Consider the following 16,970-nt stretch of genomic DNA (forward strand, 5'->3'; position numbering starts at 1 on the left):
GGGGGGGGGGGGGGCCTCCAAAATTCACGCCATACAACCGATCAGCGGCTATAGAGCCGCTGATCGGTTGTATGTGAAACAGCCGTTAACGGCTGAAGTAACAAGCGGGCGAGCGCGAGCAGGAAAAAAATGCCGTCTGACGACGGCAACCCGCAGATAGGAGTCAGCCGTCCGTCCGTTTTTTCTTAACGGGCGGATGGCAAGAGGTTAAAGCAAAATGTATCTAAAGCTAAAAAAAATTTTTTACTTGGGAAGAGTAGGGAATGGTTAAAACAAATCCTCTTGCAGTTGTTTGAAGAGGCCACAGAACTTCTCTCCTAATGCTAGGGTGGGCCCCGGATGTACCCAAATCCTGTGTTCTGAGGGCCAACAGTCACCTATAAAGCCATCCACAACTCTGCCCCCGGATATATCTCAGACCTTGTCTCAAAAGTATCACCCTAAACGTCCCCTCTGCTCATCCATTGACCTCCTGCTTTCCAGCTCCCTTGTCCACTCCTCCCATACTCGCCTCCAGGACTTCTCTAGAGTCTCTCCCATCCTCTGGAACTCCTTACCCCAACCTGTCCGTCTATCTCCCACCTTGACTGCCTTTAGGCGTTCCCTAAAGACTCATCTCTTCAGGGAAGCCTATCCCACCTCAACCTAACCACTGAACTTTCACATTCTCACATAATTTGCTACCTAATGTATAATTTCCCCCTCCTTTTAGATTGTAAGCCCTCAGGGGCAGGGTCCTCCTTACCATCTTGTCTTGAATTGTATTGTAACTGTAATGTCTTTTTTATATTGTAAAGCGCTGCGCAAACTGTTGGCGCTATATAAATACTATGTAATAATAATTTGTGAATTGGTGCCAATGCAAGGACATGGTAGGCCCTCCTGCCAAGATTTAAAAAAAAGCGCTCCTGGCTAGCCAAAAGTCCTGCCTAAGAAGGGTGATGCAGAAAAAGCTTTAGGTGCCGTGACTTAGTGCCAGTGAAGCACAGTGATTTTTTGGGACCCCAACCCTAGCGGTCACAGCACTGCGGGCCTATTTGCCTCCAGCCCATGTCAAGGCCAGGGCAGCCCCATTCCTACCTGAAGGTGTTAGCCTTGGAGGGGCTCCCCTCTACAAATGGGCACAAGTCCGGCGTAACCAGGCCAGAATCAATACAGGAGGAAAAGGAAACGCCCCCCTAGTACACACTTATTGCTCCAAAGACTGCACCGTTCTCCTCCAGATGCTCCGGTGCATATTATCCCCCGGTTAAAGGACAACACCATTCTTGCTCCAGGGTCTCCAGTGAATACTAGATTGCCGTCCCCTTCTCCACAGGCAACAACGTTCTCCCCCCCACTTGCTTACATCTTACCAATTGTTGGTTACTACATAACTGCTGCTGTTTTTGGATTCTACAGGCACCCCTCTGGTGCTGACCCCCTTGTGGTAGCTGCTTCCTGGCTAATCAGTGCAACAAGAATTTTGTGAGAACTTTCAAAAGAAACAACTCCTCCATTTGCATTTGTTGTGTCCTGCTGTTTTATTCCTCCGACCACATATACAGTGACCAGCTGTCAAAGCTCCAAAGCTGGGCCAAAATGAGCATACCCAATTCCAGCAAGATCAGTCAGTGCAGTTCATAGTGGAATCGGGCAGTGCCAGAACGCACACCAAAGCAATGCCAGCATGCCTGTTCCTGTTTTAGTCTTTTGCTGGTCGGTTTGTCTGCAAATTGCATATGGTGGCAATAGCTGTAGGGTACCCATAGACATGAGGGGAGCTGTGCAATGCAGGTGCTGACCACAGGAAATATTGATCTGTACTTTCCTCTCCTTGTCTTGGCGCTGCGGCCCATGTGTGCGCGTTGGGTGAGCGCTGCGGCCCATGTGTGCGCGGTGGTGAGCGCTGCGGCCCATGTGTGCGCGGTGGTGAGCGCTGCGGCCCGTGTGTGCAGAAATCTTCCAGCAATGCATGCTCCTATAAGGAGAAATAGATGCTGCAGGAAAGGATATTGCTAAGCACAGTTCTGCTTGCTGTGCGTTTTGTAAGCAACAACCGTTGTATGTCAGCCTTCAGGAAAGATTATGTAATAAGATCCTTGAGAGAGATGACGGGCGACTCGTGGGAAGGAGGCGGATTTCTCTGACCACAAAGACAGACCAAGTGCTGTAATACAGCTTGTATGTGTCCTCCCACCAAACCTCACTTACAGATCAGTAGCTGGTTACAATATCACTATTACTATACGTTTATATAGCTCTGACCTATTCCACGGTGCTGTACAAAGAACACTCAGCCAGACACATCTGTCTCTGCACCAAAGGAGCTTACACTCTGCCCCACGATATCTTTACATATGTAATGTATTCAGCTTCATGTTCAGATTCCTGGAGTGGATATTGCCCGCGTCTGCAGTGTATTTTGTGAAGCGTGCTGGGACTTGTAGTTCCCTAGCTGGATGCATGTTGCCCGCGTCTTCTCTGTGGTGCTTTTTTGTACATGTATTGTGCCAGGAGCATTGTAAAATGTGCTCCATGCCATTGTCATGTGTCGGTGTGTATACATGTGCCAGTGACCAGAGAGAAGCTATATTGTGTTTTTCTTGAACATACTGGAACTTGCGGTTCTCTATTGCTCCAGGGTAGTCCATGTTGTATTTTTCTTGGATATAATGTAGTATGTGGAACTAGTCAGCTGGTGCAACATTCTGGGCCTTGCAGTTCACCGACCGGGGAGAAGCCATGTTGCTTGGTTCTTATGTATGGTGCCGTGTGTATTATGAGGAAGCCGTCACATAGCACATGCCTGCTCTTGCAGCGTTTGTTTAGGAAAATGCAGCAACAAGCTACGTACCTGGGGCCACATTACATAATGCGTCTACTCCCGGGACTCTACCGTTGTACATATGTGCTTGTTCTGCTAAGGTTTATGCATTTATTACAGGTATTTGTATAGCGCCCACAATTTACGCAGCACTTTACATAGTTGCATATTCACATCAGTCCCGACCCTCAAGGTGCTTTCAATCTAAGGTTCCTATCTCACATGCATATATATGAGGGCCAATTTACATTCCAGCTTGTCTTTGGAGTGTGGGAGGAAAGTGCAGTACCCGGAGGAAACCCACGCAAGCACCGGGAGAACATGCAAACTCCTTTTCAGATGGTGTCCTGACCCGGATTTGAACCAGGGACCCCCAGTGCTAACCTCTACACCACTGTGCTGCCCATAAGGTTGCCCACTCAGCAGGTTGTTGGAGCTCCACTTGTTAGGAGACCTGCAGCGACATAGTGATCACCCCAATAATCACAGGCAGTGATCACCCCAATAATAAGTACATTGGTGCCCCCACAAAGGCAGTGATCACCCCAGTAATAGGAGTACATCCGTGCCCCCTCAATGGCAATGATTACCTCAGTAACTGGAGTACATCCGTGCCCCCACAAAGGCAGTGATCACCCCAGTAATAGGGGTACATCCGTGCCCCCTCAATGGCAGTGATCACCCCAGTAATAGGGGTACATCTGTGCCCCCTCAATGGCAGTGATCACCCCAGTAATAGGAGTACATCCGTGCCCCCACAAACTGACATCTGCAGTTTACCTTATGGGTCACATACGTGTTCTACATATACACGCCTCCTTCAAAGAGAAGAGTCCACATGTCTGCAATGATTCAGATTCAGACATGAGATGAGTTGGGGGGAGGGGGGGGAGGCTGAGTGGTTTGTGGGTAGTGAAGCAAAAGCCGCCCTTGAGGCCTGTTCTCTGTGCAGCCCCCCGCCGGGCTCCTCTCTGCTGCTTGCACACACCGTTTCCGGGAATGCTGGGGCTGTTGGCCGTACGTGTTGTATTTCAGCTCGGAGTGTCACACAAAGCTCTGTACGTTGAGACAGATTGAGCTTTGTGTGCCCAGCAAGTTCAGCAAAGTTCAAGTGACGACACTGGAAATAAGTTTTTGGTTTTTTTTCCTGTGGCAGGGAGCGGGCGGCTCCATGGCAGGCTCGGGGCCCGTGTTCCCGACAACTGCTCCACAGCTCTTATAAAACAAATCTTTCACATGTGCCGGTGCTCGGTGACGGTCTAATGAGCTCTTACAATGCAGATGGGTTTGGAGTCTTTCATGTGCAGATGTTTTTTTTATTTGCTTGTTTCTGTTGCTTTCTGTTATCAGGCAGCGCAGAGGAGGCCACTGGCTGGAAGTCAGGTGTGCGCAGGGAAATATCTTCCTCCGGGCTCAGAGCTTTAAAGCCCAACTCCGTCTTGCAGTAAGTAGTAGAGGTCCTCCGCTATAATTAGATCTTCCTCCTTCTCACCACAAATCATCAGTGTACCTGCGGGTGGAAGTCAAACTCCTGCTGAACCTCCATGCCCGTGTTGGCTACGGGGCTCATAGACCTCAGTGCTACATTTGCATGTCAGTCAACCTGGCAAAACACAACTGAGCCTAGAGCCGTTTGCTTTGCTTTGTTGGCTTTTTGTTCATTTTTAAAGTCCCCTCCGCACCCGCCTACACACATATACGAATGCAAGCACACATCTGATGCGCCTATCGCATAAAAAGCCACGATTGCGTCACATGTTGGATAACTGTGTGCATGCCAGAGTGAGAACAAGGATTCCAGGGCCATTATTCATGGTAAAGGATAATTAGGAGGCGAGTGATTTTCACTCAGCCTCATAATCTGAGCCGACCTGTGACAATGAAACCGTCACAGGTCGGCTCAGTAGATCGGGAAGTGAGCGAACACATACCGGCGCTCGGTCACTTCTCGATCTATCTGTGCAGAGAGCCGTGACTCACAGCTCCATGCAGGGATTCCCCTCTCCCATCCTCCAGCGCTGACTGGCGGAATGGACGCGGGAGGGGGCGGGTACAGCTGCCTCTAGATAGGCAGAGCCAGCTGTCACTCACGCAGCTGGGCGGATCCAGACATAATTGTCAGGATCCGTTCCGGCTGCGGCGTCTCAGTATACGGCGAGCTGTAGCTCCCTATATACTGAGCTTTGGGTGACGGGAGGACGCTAGTTTGTGTTCTCCCGTTACCCTTAGGAGAACTATGGGGAAAAGCCCTGACCCCATCGTTCTCCTTTAAAGTGACCGCTAAACTCAGGAGATAAATTTTACTGTAAAAATACATTCAAGAACCAACTATGAACAACAATGTATCTTATTTGTATATCACTCACCTGTAGATCCTCCAATCATCTCTGAATTGGTGCTGACACTGTCCTTCCTTCTGGAGGGGGGCTACTTGTATTCCCCATGGTCCCTGTGTGTGTTGTAAAGTAGTCACCGCTCCAAGCTCGCTCCCGGAATGGACTACAATCTCCATACAACTTGGTAAACTAAACATGAGATTGTAGTCCATCCCGGGAGTGAGCTTGGAGCGGTGACTACTTTACAACACACACAGGGACCATGGGGAACAAACGTAGTCACCCTCAAGAAGGAAGGACAGTGAGGTACATTGGGATTTGTAGTTAAAGCACAGCTGGAAGGCCGGAGTTACCCACCCCTGTTATAAAATATTCTTCCATGTTTCCCTATTTAGAGGCGTCTTCAGTGTATTATGGGAGCCAGGCTCTGTGGGGTGGGGGGTGAATGTCTAGTAAACAAAGGACAATGTCAGAGCCGCTCTTGTTCAGCCGTTTCCTCAGTTTTGGCAATTTACATAACCCAGCTTGAGAGTTTGTCACTCCGCTTTGCTGACAATAGACTTGTTCAGATTTCGTCTGATTCCTGCAGAACGAGAGGAAACCGAGCCATGTGTGGCCAAGCTACGCTCGCTGTGGTCTATGGGGACTATATACAAGTTGTGTACATAGTCCCTGTAGACCACAGAGAGTGTAGCTTGGCCACACATGGCTCGGTTTCCTCTCGGACGAAATTTGAACAGTCTTTGGTGGCCCCTATGGGCCCCTGACCTGGAGTGTATTTTTAATTTGCATCCTAGGTTCCATGTAGTCTAGCCATAAGTTGGGGGAGCTCATCCCCGACTGTTTGCTGGGCCCTAAATCCGAACTTCCATGGCGGCCTTCATGCCTAATTGCTGTTCAGTTTCGTGTATTTCCCCTTTTGCAGCCAAATTGGGATAACACGTCTTACGTATGTTACATGTTTATTATTTTTTTTTATTTTTTTCTTTAATTGCTGATGGCACAATGCATGCTCTATTCATAAAAGAAAAGTTCTCTGTACTGAGACTTGCTCTGGAATCTAAGAACAGCCGGGTAGGTTAATGTTAACCCAATGAACCCTGTCAGTGCACTGCTGGCAGATCTCCTCATCCGCCGTAAGACTCCCTGTCCGGAATCGAACCCCCGATTCCCCATTATCCATAGTCACAATGGTCGGCTCAGAGTACCATCAAAAGTTGATTGGGCAGAGATCCGAATGTATTGGCACCAGCACAGGGACGTGTGATCACCCCCATTTGAACACATCTGCTCTAACAAATGGTTAAAAATATCTTCAAAATGACAACAATGAGATCTTTAGAAATGTTTACTAATGACAATCTACAAACAGATACTTCTAGATAATTGCCGGCTTTGTATCCTTTGCATTCCTTATTCTTCTTTTCCCATTCTTCTCTCGGCGGCCATTTTTACTTGGGGCGGATGAATCCTTCTCCATTTACTTCCTGGAACTGTGGCACATGTGACCATGCACATCATCTCAGGGGAGGAAAATGCCTTTCCCTGAGATCTCGTGAGATTACGGATGAGACTTCCCAGCAATGCTCTGCTGATGTAACCTTCCCAGCATGCATCGCTTGGGCACGATTACATCATTTGTGCCAAAGTGGACCAGGAGGTGGATGAACTCGATTTGTAAGTAGATAGAAAAACATGTTTAGGTAATGAATGCGAGATGATTTTATATCCGCACGCAGAGCTGGATGCTGATGTGAAAGGGGGTAAAGGTTCACTTTAGGAATAATATGGTAAGCCCTCGGGGGCAGGGCCCTCCTTACCATCTTGTCATGAATTGTATTGTGATTGTAATGTCTTCTTTATAGTGTAAAGCGCTGCGCAAACTGTTGGCGCCATATAAATCCTGTATAATAATAATAATGTGATAGGATACAGATCTTTATTAAAAAAAAAAAAAAAAAAAAACGAACAAACCTTAAGATTGCATTGGATAGAACCTTCCCTATTGACCCCGAGGCTCTGAAGCTGAATCTAACCAGCTTCCCTGTGAGTGATGGCTCTGGCCTAGAACTAGAATGACGCTTGGTAGAGAATAACAGTTTCCAGATGTGGCTGCTGCTTCCCTATAACATGCCAGGGGTGGGCAACCTCGGCACTCCAGCTGTTGTGCAACTAAAAGTCCCATGAGGCATTGCAACACACTTGGCAGGCACAGGCATGACTCCCAGAGAGAGGCGTTATGGGTTTTATAGTTCCGCCACAGCTGGAGTGACTGAGGTGGCCTACCCCTGCTCTGTAGAGTTCTGCGCATCCTGCTGGTGTACCCGACATCCTCTCCTCTCCTCTTTTTGGCTGTCTGCTGCCCTTTTAAAAATCCATTTAATTTCCCTTCCGTCTGATGCAATTGTCGCCCTATTTAACCAAGACCCAATTAAATCTTCCTTGACCCAATTTGTTGCCTTTAATAGACAGTGAATAGAGTCTGCAACCTCTATCCAGAATGAAAGCAGAGCGAGTCCCGGCGGACAGCGGAGACGGCCTGTCATGCGAGATGTACAGGGGGCCACACACGGAGCAGGCCTGTGAAAGATCGCCTCAAGCTGTGGATATCTGTTACCTTGTGTCGGCCCCACGCTGTCAGAGGCCGCATCCGCTGGGTAGCCTGCCGTACTCTGATGCCGTATGTGCTACCCCCTTCCCTACTCGTATGTTCTGATAATATGAGATAATGGAGCCCCTACTGTTTGTAATAAAAGGATCAGAATCCACTGAGGAGGTTAGCCGTCCTGTCACTGCATAGGATTGCATCACTCCAACGTGAATCCAGATGGCCCTATACTGCTCCAAGATGGATGCTGAAAGGAGTTGTAAAGTCCCAGCATCTCCTCTCCTGTTATAACATCAGCATTGTAATAGGAATACATAGTGAGCGCTGCCTTCCGTCTGCCCATCACTTCCAACAACTTCCTGGGTTCCCAGCGTGCTTTGCTTTGCGTCTCTTCCCCTGCGGCTTGATGTGACGAAATCTCCATTTCTCAAGACTTTACGTCCCAGCATGCATTGCTTCCAGCAAGCATTGATAATGTTACATTGTTCATGACTACATATACCATAATGCATTGCATCCAGCCAGCAATGATACTGTTACATTGTTCAAGACTACATACAGGGGTACAGGTATTAAGAATGAACTGATACTTTGTGTGTGTGTGTGTGTGCGCGCGCATACGCACACATCAGCAATAGGTTGGACTTGTGTCTTTATTCAACCTCAAATACTATGTAACTACACATCCCAGTATGCACTACTTCCAGCACGCATCGATAATGTTGCATTGTTCAAGACTACACATCCCAGCATGCACTGCTTCCAGCAAGCAGTAATAATGTTACATTGTTCAGCCATTTAGTTGTATTTCAGTAGGCGGGCTCTGTGAGAGTGGTGACACCAGGAAGTACACAGTCACAGGGCTGAGTGGAATGGTGTCATTGAGGAAGTCTATCCTATGGGCGTCTTCAGTTTACAAACTTCTATCTTGCTCCTAATAACCATATGCACCTAGAGCAGGGGGAGCCAAACTCCGACCCTCCAGCTGTGATAGAACTACAAATCCCATGAGGCATTGTAAGATTCTCACAGACATGACTCCTGGAGAGAGATGCATCATGGGATTTGTAGTTCCACCACATCTGGAGGGTCGGGAGTTTGGCTCCCCCTGACCTAGAACATATGGAAATTCAATGCAGATTTATTAGTTTTTGACCATAGTTACTCTTTAATGATCACAGGAAGTTGATGATTATTTGCCTTTTTTTTTTTTTTAATCAATGGTTTACATTTTTATTTCACACTTCTGATCTCCTGCAGCCCCCTTTGTCCACCTTCACTCCAGCGATGTCTGCATGGCATTTCTCAGGTCGGGTTTCCCAATGGTGACGACAGAGGGCCATGTCTGTGTAGTGTGTGCTAAAACAATCGCATGCAGTCTCCATTGGACAAGGTGACAACGCTGTTGGGAGACAGGGACAGAACGTTGTCACCGCATAGCAGGAAGTGCCTGAACAAGAAGCTTCATGGCAGGATCATTTTAATGAAACCTGCAGATTTACAAAAAACGTAAAAACAACGTTTACGCGTCAAAGAAGATTTAGTGATTTTTAGTTTCATTTAACCTCTTCCCTCTGTTGTAATGCATATATGTGGGAGCCTATTGGGTGGCCCTCATGCGTCCATGGGAGCCGTAGCTCCCAGACACCATAGAGCAGGGGTGGGGAACCTCTGGCCCTCTAGCTCCCATGAGGCATTGCAAGATTCTGACAGCCACAGGCATGAGTCCCAGAGACAGATGCATCATGGGATTTGTAGTTCCACCACAGCTGGAGGGCCGGAGGCTCCCCACCCCTACCATAGACAAGTAACCGGCAGGACAGGCGCCTCTTCATGCGACAGCCAATGATGGAGGTCACATGATCAGCACCCTGCCCCCCGCTGTTAAGACCCAGTTAAAGGGCCGGTGGCAGCAAGGGGGTTAAGCGGCATAAAGCAGCATTCGGAAGTGGGTCAGTATATATTTTTTGGGTCAGTGGCGCCTCTGCTTGTAGCTGGGTCTTCAGCAGTGTCAGGCTTGCACATCAAAAATACATAATATTCAATTTTCCCAGTCCGATGAAACTCTCTAGCTTCCTTCGGTAGGCCGGGAGCGGCACTAGACCAGGAGATTCAAGCCGTACAAGACCAGCCAGGGTTATACTTGAATCATACCGTGTGTTACATTTGTCAACCTGTTGTTTTTTTTTGTTTTGTTTTTTTTGCTTCTGTACATCTTCCTGCTGCTGTAGATCAGCAGTTTATAGTGTGACTCCAGGAGTCGCAAGAAACGCTGGCGCTTGTAGTTCAGCCATTTTTAGGGGTGCGAGTTGCTCTCAAATCTCCTTGTAGCCTCCCAGGTTCGATTGGCGCCCGTTGCCCCCGGCGAGGCCGCTCGCTCGCGAACAATGCCGCCAAGCGGAGAGGATGTCGGCTTCTCTCCTGTTGTGTGAAGCTGGAAGAGGTTTTCTGGGAGAGTGGAGTCACTATAGCAACAGCCGGGCTCGCTCGCAGGCTGGTGGAAACGGCTTCATAAAGATTCCATTTTCTCCGGGGTTCTGGCCGTAGCCTGGGAGATGGCTGCTTCATGTGCAAGCGCGGTCGTGTGTTGAGTTTTTATAAATTGGCGGTGCGGCTGCCATTTTGTGTGTGTGTGTGTGGGGGGACTGATGACGCGCGAGCGATATTGCGGTTAGTTTGGGGACTTTGATGTCATTGGGAGGTGAGAACCGCCGTGCCTTTTACTAGATGTCACATGACACCTTTGCTGTTCTGACGTTACGTGGCGGTCAGGTGACCAGGCTACTTTTAAAGGTACCGTTGGTGGAAGACGTTGAGGCTGCCATTCGGGGCCTTGGGGCCGCCATTGGCTTTCTGCTGGTTCCAGGGCAGGAATGCCCCTGTGTGGCACTGCGGAGGTGTGCTGGGCCCCTGAGCTAGCACTTCTTCCAGAGCTTGAATTAAATTTAAAGGAGACCTGTCTTGAAAAAGCATGGCGGCTGCCATTTCCTACCTAGATTTCTAGCTGCCTGGCTCTCTTGCTGACCCTTTTTTCATGAACACCTTCAGCAGAGGAGGAGTAAAGTACAGCTACCGAACAACAGTTCCTGCTGGACCACACAACCCGGGTCCACCTGGAGTATTGACAGGTAAGTATACAACGTTGAGGAAAGTTTCTTGCGTTAGGCAGCTCTTTAAATATTTAGTGCCAACCCCCCACAACACACTTTAAGAAGAGTTCCAAGCAAAAAAAAAAAGTACCCTTGCAGTGGGGTCACTACCCCTGGCACCGCAAGGGTTAAGCACTCGTTTTGTCTAGGAAGCTCAAAGCAGATATACTCGCCTGATCCTCGGTCCTGACAGGCTGCTAGACTGCTCCCTGCAGCCTCTATTTCTCCCGGCTGCCGACGGTCTAATAACTTTTGACCTAATCACGGCTTATGCAGGTCTATTGATCTAAAATAGATGCAAGCAACTTAACTTTATTTTCTATACTCGGACTTCTTCTTTAAGAACGAACATGCGTTTTATTTGTGTGTGCAATGCACCGATTATTCAGATCTGTGCGCCGGGATGTGCTCCAACATAAGTGCAATGGCCTGCCATTCAAAATGAATGACACTGCATTGCAGTCTCATGCGCCTCCATGCATTGTGGTAATGGCTTTGCAGTGTTTCATGCGCCTCCATGCATTGTGGTAATTGCTTTGCAGTGTTTCATGCGCCTCCATCCATCTTGGTAATGGCTTTGCAGTGTTTCATGCGCCTCCATGCATTGTGGTAATGGCTTTGCAGTGTTTCATGCGCCTCCATGCATTGTGGTAATGGCTTTACAGTATTTCATGCGCCTCCATGCATCTTGGTAATGGCTTTGCAGTGTTTGATTCGCTTCTGTGCATTGCTTTAATGGTTTTGCCGTGTTTCCTGCATTGCCATAACACGCTGTACAACCAGACATTACCACAACGCACAGGTGCAGTCTCCGTGCAATATTCCCGAATGTCATTGTTTACATCGGGCAGCTTACTATATGAGATGCCAAAAAATTAATCGTTTTCTGCGCACATGTAAATTCTGATGCATGTCGTATGCAAATCCCCCAACACCGCCCTTCCCTCTCCCGCTGTGCAGTCCAGGTGACTGTTAGGACTCTGCATTGCATTGTGGGTATTCTGTGCTGGTTTGCTGTTGGTCATTCTGTGACGGGTTCCCTTTAAGAACTTGCACATGTTTTCATTGGGTTCCTTCCTGCTGCTTGTTGATTCTCTGCGCTCCGGATTCGTTCCAGAGTCCCCCCCCCTCCCATGTACAACAAAGGTGCCAGCGCTTCTCCGAACCCTTCCTCTCATGTTTCCATTTGGCCGGTCACACGAGGGTTTCCAGGAATCATGCAAAGTCTTTCTGCAATAGACTTCGCGGTGTGTGGGGACTTATAAAATTACAGACCAAAAAAAGCCAAAGTCCAAAGCGTTGCATACCGAGCGGCCGCGTGGGAATCAAAGACGCCGATGTAGGAAGCAGTGAATGTACGCAGGTTAAAAGTCAACTCTAACCATGGCAATAGTAAACTTTCCTCAGGAGTCCGCTCTGCTGGAATGAGATTTCGGGAGATTAGACTGTTTTGGGGACTAAATTATTTTGTAAACATTGTGCATTTATAGGAACGTGTTTTGTTTACTTTCCAAGGCGGCGCGGCGTTTGACTTTCGCTATACCTCAGCTGTGCGTTTTATTTGGCCGGCGTTCCTGGATTGCATCCATTTTGCTGAGTATCTTGTAAGCGCCCAGCGCCCGATCGTTCGTTTTTTTTTGGGCTTGTTTGTTGTCAGTAAAGCAGCTCACCCATCTGAGGACTTCCTGATGTACAGAACCCGCAGCGCCCCCTACTGTCAGAGCTCACAATCTATATACTATCACAACACAACGCACAGAGATACCTTTCTGCATTGTTGTCAATGGGGATAACTTTTTTTTTTTTTTTTTTTTTTTAAATTGCATAATTGAAAAAAAAGTTTCAGGTGGTAAATATAAAGTGAACCCATTCCCAGAACAGGAAGTAGAAGTATTTACATATCCCGAACAAGCCTTCATTCGTCTTTGTAAGGGCCTGGTCCACTGCTCTGCGTTAGGACGGGCTGTTTATTAGTATGAGCTTCCCAACGCACAACAGACCAAATATTGCACATGCAGCATATTCTACAGTGAGCCGCAGCAAGTTTTCTCCCCCCCCCCCATAAAGCTGGCCATACACTGGTCAAATCCCAACTCCCCCTGGACAACAGTCTTTGAATTTTGTCATAACAGCGGCCAGTCTATAAAAATACAGCCAATTAGCTACCATTTTAAATATATGATAGTGCGTGACTATGATAGTGCGTGACTGTTGGACATTAGAGTGTAAGCTCCTCTGGTGCAGACTAATGTGACTAGCTCAGTGATTTCTGTACACCACTGCGGTATATGTCGGAGCTATATAAAAAACAATAATGGGATGTGTAACTATGGGGGGACATTGGAGTGTGAGCTCCTCTGTACAGAGACTGATGTGACTGGGGGGGGGGGGCATTAGAGTGTAAGCTCCTCTGTACAGAGACTGATGTGACTGGGGGGGGGGGGCATTAGAGTGTAAGCTCCTCTGTACAGAGACTGATGTGACTGGGGGGGGGGGGCATTAGAGTGTAAGCTCCTCTGTACAGAGACTGATGTGACTGGGGGGGGGGGGCATTAGAGTGTAAGCTCCTCTGTACAGAGACTGATGTGACTGGGGGGGGGGGGCATTAGAGTGTAAGCTCCTCTGTACAGAGACTGATGTGACTGGCTCAGTGTCCTCTGTACAGCCCTGCAGTATGAGACGGAGCTGTATAAATGTATAATGGTGTGTGGTTGAGGTGTGACATTAGAGCGTTAGCTCCTCTGGTGCAGAGACTGATGTGACTGGCTCAGTGTCCTCTGTACAGCCCTGCAGTATGAGACGGAGCTGTATAAATGTATAATGGTGTGTGGTTGAGGTGTGACATTAGAGCGTTAGCTCCTCTGGTGCAGAGACTGATATGACTGTGGCGGACATTAGAGTGTAAGCTCTTCTGTACAGAGACTGATGTTAGTAACTCGGTGTTCTCTGTACAGCACTGCGGTATATGTCAGATCTTTAGATGTATAATGGTGTGGGGCATTAGAGTGTCAGCTCCTCTGGCGCACAGACTCATTTTGATTTGGTTCTCTCTAATGCTACAGTAAAAATGAGTTCAATGGAGAAACCCCAAGAACCCTTCCCATCAATATTCCTCCGGCCTCTGGGTCAGCAGCGGACTGTGTGAAAGTGCAGAGGGACCTCTGCGGCGTCTCCGGGTTCTATGGAAGCGGAATGAATGGACACAGAGGACGAAGGAATTCACCCAGAAAAGGGAACAACTTGGGGGGGCGAGAGTAAGGCGGCTTTGGTCAGCTCTGCAGACTGCGGGCATTCAGTTACTGCAGTAACCAGGCACCCGGCGATCCCTCACATTCCTCTCACACCCCCTCGTGTTCAGCTTTTCAGAAGCATGAGAGAGAGAGAAGGCAACAAAAGGAGGAGGAAAGGGAGAGAAAAAACCCCACAAAGACGGTCCTCTTGCCATGAGTACAGTATGCAAGGCCTGAAGAACGGCCGGCTCCACCAACTGATCACCAGATACACATTCACTCTGCAGAGGACAATTGTAAACCCCCAAATACTGTACATCCAAATTCACACATACATGAGATTGCACACGGCAAGAAATGAGCCTTCTGCAGGATGGAGACTCCGGAGAGCAGATTTCGTGTTGGTGTTCTTATTACTGGATTTGTGTTGTCATTTTAGTCTTTACTTTGACTCCTGGACCCTTCTATGCCAGGAAGATGTAACCCATCACTGGGTTGTGTTTTGTTTGCTTCGTGCATTGTGCATTATAAACGTACAGCTTGTGCATCATATATACACCAGACGTAACATTGTGACCACTGAGAGCTGAGGAGGATAACATTGATTATCTGGTTACAATGGCACCTGGAAGTGGGGGGGGATATATTACAACGACACCTGGAAGTGGGGGGATATATTACAACGACACCTGGATTTTGCCCCGGAAGTTGATGTGTTGGAAGCAGAGAAAATGGGCAGGTGTGAGGATTTGAGGGACTGTGACGAAGGCCAGATTGTGATGTCTAGATGACTGGGTCAGAACAACTCAAAAACTGCAGCTCTTGTGGGATTTTCCCGGTCCAAGGAAGGAGAGCCAGTGAACTGGTAACAGGGCCATGGGCTGCCAAGGCTCATTGATGGACGTGGGGGGAGGGAAGTCGGGCCTGTGTAGTCCGATCCAATAGAAAAGATCCTGGAGATCAGATTGCTGATATAGTGAATGCTGGTTCTGATAGAAAGGGGTCTGAACACGCAGAGCATCGCAGTTTGTTGAGTATGGGGCTGTGTAGCCGCAGACCGGTCAGGGTGCCCATGCTGACCCGTGTCCACCGCCAAAAGCATCTACAATGGGCACCAATGAACATCAGAACTGGAGCACGGAGCAATGGAAGAAGGTGGCCTGGTCTGATGGATCATGTGGATGGCCGGGTCCATGTGTGTCCCTTACCTGGGGAAGAGATGGCACCAGGATGTACTATGGGAAGAAGACAAGCCGGAGGAGGCAGTGTGGTGCTTTGGGCAATGTTCTGCTGGGAAACCTCGGGTCCTGCCATTCATAGGGATGTCACTGTGACACGGACCACCGATCTAAACATTGTCACTGACCAAGTCCCCCCCCTTCATGGACATGGTATTCCCTGATGGCAGCGGCCTCTTCCAGCAGGATAATGCGCCCTGTGACACTGCAACAATGGATTGAGATGATGCCTTGACCTCCCAAGTTCTCCATTGGCATCTAATTGGTATATATACTCAATATTATTATTATTATTGTGATTTATATATACCGCAGTGCTGTACAGAGAACACTGAGCCAGTCACATCAGTCTCTGTATAGAGGAGCTTACGCTCTAATGTCCCCCCACAGTCACATCAGTCTCTGTACAGAGGAGCTCTCCAGGTTAGAACAACATTTCTGTCTTGCCAAGGTCTGTGTGTGTAGAGTTGTCCCCTCCGCTGATGTCGTAGATAACACAATGTCTGTGTTGTCACCTCGGCCTTGAATGTCCTCCGTATGAACCGCTCTGACGTTCACGCTCTGTTCTGCCAGCCGAGGATGACTCGGCTTCTGTTGCTGAATCCTTCACCGCTTTTGTCGGAGCTTTTAATGAAACCGTCATTACGCCGAAGATTGCTGCGCACCGGAGCCGGTATCGGTCATCCATAACAAGGCACTCCTTTTATTTTACATGCAAGTTAACGTGTATCGAAAAACCAAGAACACGCATGTTCTGTGTCGCAGCTGCCAGTCCATAGATCTATCTTACCTGATGATCCTGCCAACATCACTTCCTGCCCTAGAGTGACAACATTCGCTGCACTGTATGTATGGAAGAGCTGCGTTGTCACCCTAGCGCAGGAAGAGTTGCTACTACAGACAGTAATGTATGGAGGGGGAAGTTCTGTAGTACCAGCCCTTGTTCTAGGGTGACGGCATTTAAAGGTCATCAGCACCCCTCCACCAACATCAAATCTAAACCCAAGAAGAAGAGCAGGTAATGTTACAGATGACCTGTCCTTGGATGTGGCGGCTGCATTTGTTTTCTTGTTCCAGGCTAAGAACGTTTTCTGCAAATGCAGAAAGTAGCCGTCGATCTTGCCAGAAATCCAGCGTGCTCGTCACTGCCTGTGAGCTGAAACGAAAATACAAAACTGTTACCAGCCTTCTCAATTCTCTCCTGTGTACTACAGCACACCTCCCCACCCCCGTGTAATGTTTGTAGTCCAGATCAGGAGTGCAGTGTAACGTGACAACGCTGCTCCTCCTTCCATACAATACGGCGAGTGTTGTCACTCTAGGACCGGTCGGATCAGCAGTTGAAAAGACTGAAATAAGAAAACGAATGCGGTCGCCACATTTTAGCGACTGATGAGCTGCAATACATTTCATTTTTGGGGGGGGGGAGGCTTCATAAATCTGTTCCAGCTGATTTGCAGCCATGTGTAAACGCTTGGAGTTCCTCCTTTTAAGGCTTCCTGCGGCAGGCAGGAGGAAGCATTTCCTCAGTCTCCCCTCCCCCAGTGATCAGTCTGCTGCAGGCAGGAGGAAGCATTTCCTCAGTCTCCCCTCCCCAGTGATC

The 16,970-nt window shown here is 48.5% G+C and overlaps 1 protein-coding gene across 1 annotated transcript in view; it reads left to right on the forward strand.

The window, feature by feature from the left end:
* FOXK2 (forkhead box K2) overlaps positions 1-16,970 on the forward strand; it is an 84,100-nt gene that overhangs the window by 41,020 nt on the left and 26,110 nt on the right. The window contains exon 3 of the mRNA XM_018566501.1: positions 1,102-1,109. Coding sequence (XP_018422003.1) covers positions 1,102-1,109 — 8 coding nt within the window. The remainder of the gene's footprint in view (positions 1-1,101; positions 1,110-16,970) is intronic.

This window comes from Nanorana parkeri, unplaced genomic scaffold (assembly GCF_000935625.1).
Source record: "Nanorana parkeri isolate BGI_ZX_2015 unplaced genomic scaffold, ASM93562v1 scaffold954, whole genome shotgun sequence".
NCBI classification, from domain to species: domain Eukaryota; kingdom Metazoa; phylum Chordata; class Amphibia; order Anura; family Dicroglossidae; genus Nanorana; species Nanorana parkeri.